This window comes from Cynara cardunculus (assembly GCF_001531365.2).
Source record: "Cynara cardunculus var. scolymus isolate 2C chromosome LG 1, CcrdV1, whole genome shotgun sequence".
NCBI lineage: Eukaryota > Viridiplantae > Streptophyta > Magnoliopsida > Asterales > Asteraceae > Cynara > Cynara cardunculus.
Window position 1 is genome coordinate 27,543,421 of NC_037528.1, and position 3,758 is coordinate 27,547,178.

General features: G+C 36.9%; 1 protein-coding gene across 1 annotated transcript; it reads left to right on the forward strand.

The window, feature by feature from the left end:
- The first annotated feature begins 205 nt into the window (after positions 1-205).
- On the forward strand, positions 206-3,641 carry LOC112528639 (probable disease resistance protein At1g61180). Its single transcript, XM_025139695.1, is given in 3 exon segments — positions 206-2,943; positions 3,066-3,436; positions 3,439-3,641. Coding segments are annotated over 3 exon segments (3,204 nt in total). The 5' UTR covers positions 206-313.
- The last annotated feature ends 117 nt before the right edge of the window (positions 3,642-3,758 follow it).

Consider the following 3,758-nt stretch of genomic DNA (forward strand, 5'->3'; position numbering starts at 1 on the left):
TTTGTCCCAACCATAACCATGATTTGATTGATGATGCTGATAGAATTTTATCACGAAAGAGTAGGCAACTCAGCTATGATGATAAAGTTATAGTTTATTATAGCTTGCATTATTGATATAAGAACAAAAGAAAAAGCAACCATCTCTTCAATTATAGCCTCTCCTCTTTCCATACTCTTATTCTGCAGAATTGTTGGCAGAGAAGATCACAAGCAGCAGCACAACCATCCAGAATTTCTCAAATACGTAATTGCACAAAGTTCCCTTTTGTCTGCTTCTCTGTAGAAGCTTGCATAAGTAAGAATATCGAGCAATGGAGATTGTTACTGCCGTTGTTGGTCCTCTGGTTGAGTCTCTCGTACTCCCCGTTAAGAAACACCTCGTTTACTTGATTTTCTACGAAAAGTATGTGAGGGATATGGGTACAAAAATGAGAGAGTTGAAAGCTACAAGACTCGGTGTTGAAGACCACATAAACCATAACAAAAGCAATTCCCTTAAGGTTCCAATGGAGGTCAGTGGTTGGTTGGAAGAAGTAGGAAATATTGAAGCACAAGTACTGGAAACAAGTCCTAGTGATGTCGGCAGTTGCTTCAATCTCAAGGATAGGCATAAGCTAGGAAGGAAAGCCTTTAAGATCACTCAGGATATCGAYCGTCTCACAAAAGAGAAGTCTAGGATTGATTGGACTGATCATCCAATTCCTCTTGCAAAAGTTGATTCCATGAAGCTTTCCACCTCCACACCATCAAGTCATCACAATGACTTCAAATCAAGAGAGCAGACTTTTATGGAAGCACTTAAAGCTCTCGAACCAGACAACAAAACCCACATAATAGCTTTATGTGGGATGGGGGGAGTCGGGAAGACCGTAATGGTGCAAAAGCTAAAGAAAGTTGTAACTGAAAAGAAGTTGTTTGATTTTATTATTGAGGCTGTTATAGGGGAAAAGATGGAGGTGCTTCTAATTCAGCAAGCTATAGCAGACTTCYTGAGTTTAGATCTAAAAGAAACCACTACAGCAGCTAGAGCTATTAAGCTTCGTAAAAATTTCGAGGCCTGTTCTGATGGTGGTAAGAAGAAGTTCCTAATACTACTAGATGATGTATGGCAGTTCGTTGATCTGAATGATATCGGGTTAAGTCCATTGCCAAATCAAGGTATCGATTTTAAGGTATTATTGACATCACGAGACCGAGGTGTTTGTACTATGATGGGAGTTGAACTTAGTTCAATTCTCAATGTGAAAGTCATAGAGAACTCAGAAGCACATAATTTCTTTCTCCAATTTGTAAAGGGTTACGATGATGATGATCTTGATCTTGAGCTCCGTGAGATAGGAGAAGATATTGCAAATAGATGTCATGGTCTRCCCATTGCCATCAAAACCATAGCTCGTACTCTTAAAGGTAAAAGCAAGCATGTATGGGAAGATACACGTTCTAGAATAGAGAACAAAGATGTTGATGAAGCCGTGCATCAAGTTTTTGAGATAAGCTTCAGAAATCTCCATGATGAARAGACTAGATCAACTTTGTTGTTGTGTTGTTTGTTTCCCGAAGATTTCGATACTCCTGTGGAGGAGTTAGTAAGGTACGGTTAGGGCTTGAGAATGTTTAACAAAGTGGATACTATAAGAAAAGCAAGAAACAGGTTGAACACATGCATTGAGCGACTCATACATGCAAATTTGTTGATTCAAAGTGAGAAAGTTGGTTATGTCAAGATGCACGATCTAGTGCGTGCTTTTGTTTTAGACATGTGTTCTGAAGGCGAACATGCTTCAGTTGTCGGTGATATGTCAAAGTGGCCTGCAAAACCTGTGAGCGATTTTTGCAAAAGAATTTTAATAACATGCACAGGAATGTCTGAGTTTCCTAGAGATCGTAAATATCCAAACCTCTTGTTATTGAAGCTTATGAATGGAGAGAAGTCGTTTCCTAAAGACTTTTATCAAGAAATGGAGAAACTTGAAGTAATAGTGTATGAAAGAATGATGTATCCATTGATTCCCATATCACAATATTCGAGTAATCTTCGAATGCTAAGTATCCATGAATGCCCATTTATGTTTGATTGCTCTCCTGTTGGTGATCTTTTGAACTTGGAATTGCTTCATTTTTCCTATTGCAAAATAGAAAAGTTACCATCCACAATTGGAAATTTGAAGGAGCTAAAGTTACTTGAGTTCACAGGCTGTAGTAATCTTTGTATTCATGATGGTGTCTTGAAAAGTTTGGTCAAACTTGAAGAGCTTTACATGCGTGGGGTTAGACGACATGCTGATGGTGATGAATTAGTGGAGTGTTAAAAAAACCTTGATGCAATAGAAATTGAGTTTTTTGGTGATAATGCTTTGCCAAAGAATATGTCATTTGGGAAACTTGAATGGTTCCAGATCTCTTTGGGATGCTCTTTAGATGATTATGATCTCCAAAACAAAGATTCACTCGAAAACACATTATGTTTGGTGACCAACAAATGTGAACTTTTGGATTCTAGGGTGAATGATTTGTTTGGAAAAACAAAGGTGCTTCATTTACAAGTGGATGGTATAAATGATCTTGGAGATTGTTTAGGGGAATCCTTGCATCGTTTTGGATGCCCATTTTTCAGTTTAAAAGTCCTTCATATTTGTAAGTGTGCACATTTGAGATACCTCTTCACAGTCCATGTGGCAAATGGTCTGAATCAGCTTGAGCACCTCAAAATTATCAAGTGCCCTGCATTGGAAACACTTATAGGTGATGAGAATTGTGAAGTCGAGGTCATTAAATTTCCAGCTCTAAAGTTTCTATTTTTGATTAATCTACCAACGCTAATGAGTTTGTGCAAGCTGGGTGGCAACGTTATTGAGTTCCCACAACTGGAAGAATTGGAACTTGATAACCTTCCAAATTTCACTAGCATTTATCAAGATTTTCTAAAGAAAGAGGTACATATGTTTTAGTTAACGTAAAAGTTATAGTAATAAACTTCAATTTTCTAGTAGATTGAGTTAGTAATAGAAGTCACAATATTACTTGATTTGAATGTAGTTATTTGATTATGATGCAGGTTATGAGTTCTAAGTTGAAGGATTTGACAATTATGAAGATGAAGAAGTTGAAGGAGATATGGCCAAGTCAATATTTGAGTAGTAACGAGGTTAGTCAATTGAGAAAGATTCAAGTGAAAAAATGTGATAGTCTTGTGAACTTGTTTCCAAGCAATCCAATGTCGTTGTTGTATCATCTGGAACAACTTAGAGTTTCCGAATGTGGTTCCATTGATGTGTTATTCAACATTGACTTGGGATCATGTGTTGGCGAAATTGAGCAAGGGAACAACAACTTGAGATCTATTACAACAATTGAATTAAGGAAACTTAGAGAGGTTTGGAGGGTGAAAGGAGTAGTCAACTCTAGTCTCCCCATTCTTGGCTTTCAAAGTGTTAATGCATAGTGATAAGAGAATGCAAGAGGTTAAGAAATGTATTCACACCTACCACCTCAAATTTTGACATGAGGGCACTTAAGGAGATTACTATAGATGGCATTGATGGTTGGGGAGAAAATAAAAGCAACAATGAAGATGTATGTTGTGTCATCCTAACTTTCAGTTTCATCATAAAATTGTTGATGCAATTTAGTTATTGTTAAATGAATTTGCTAATTACATTTGTTGTTGGAATTAATATATGCAGATTAATGTTACAACCAATCAAGAGATATCAGAAGTGGATGATGATATTCATAATGTTGCATTCCCATCTTATC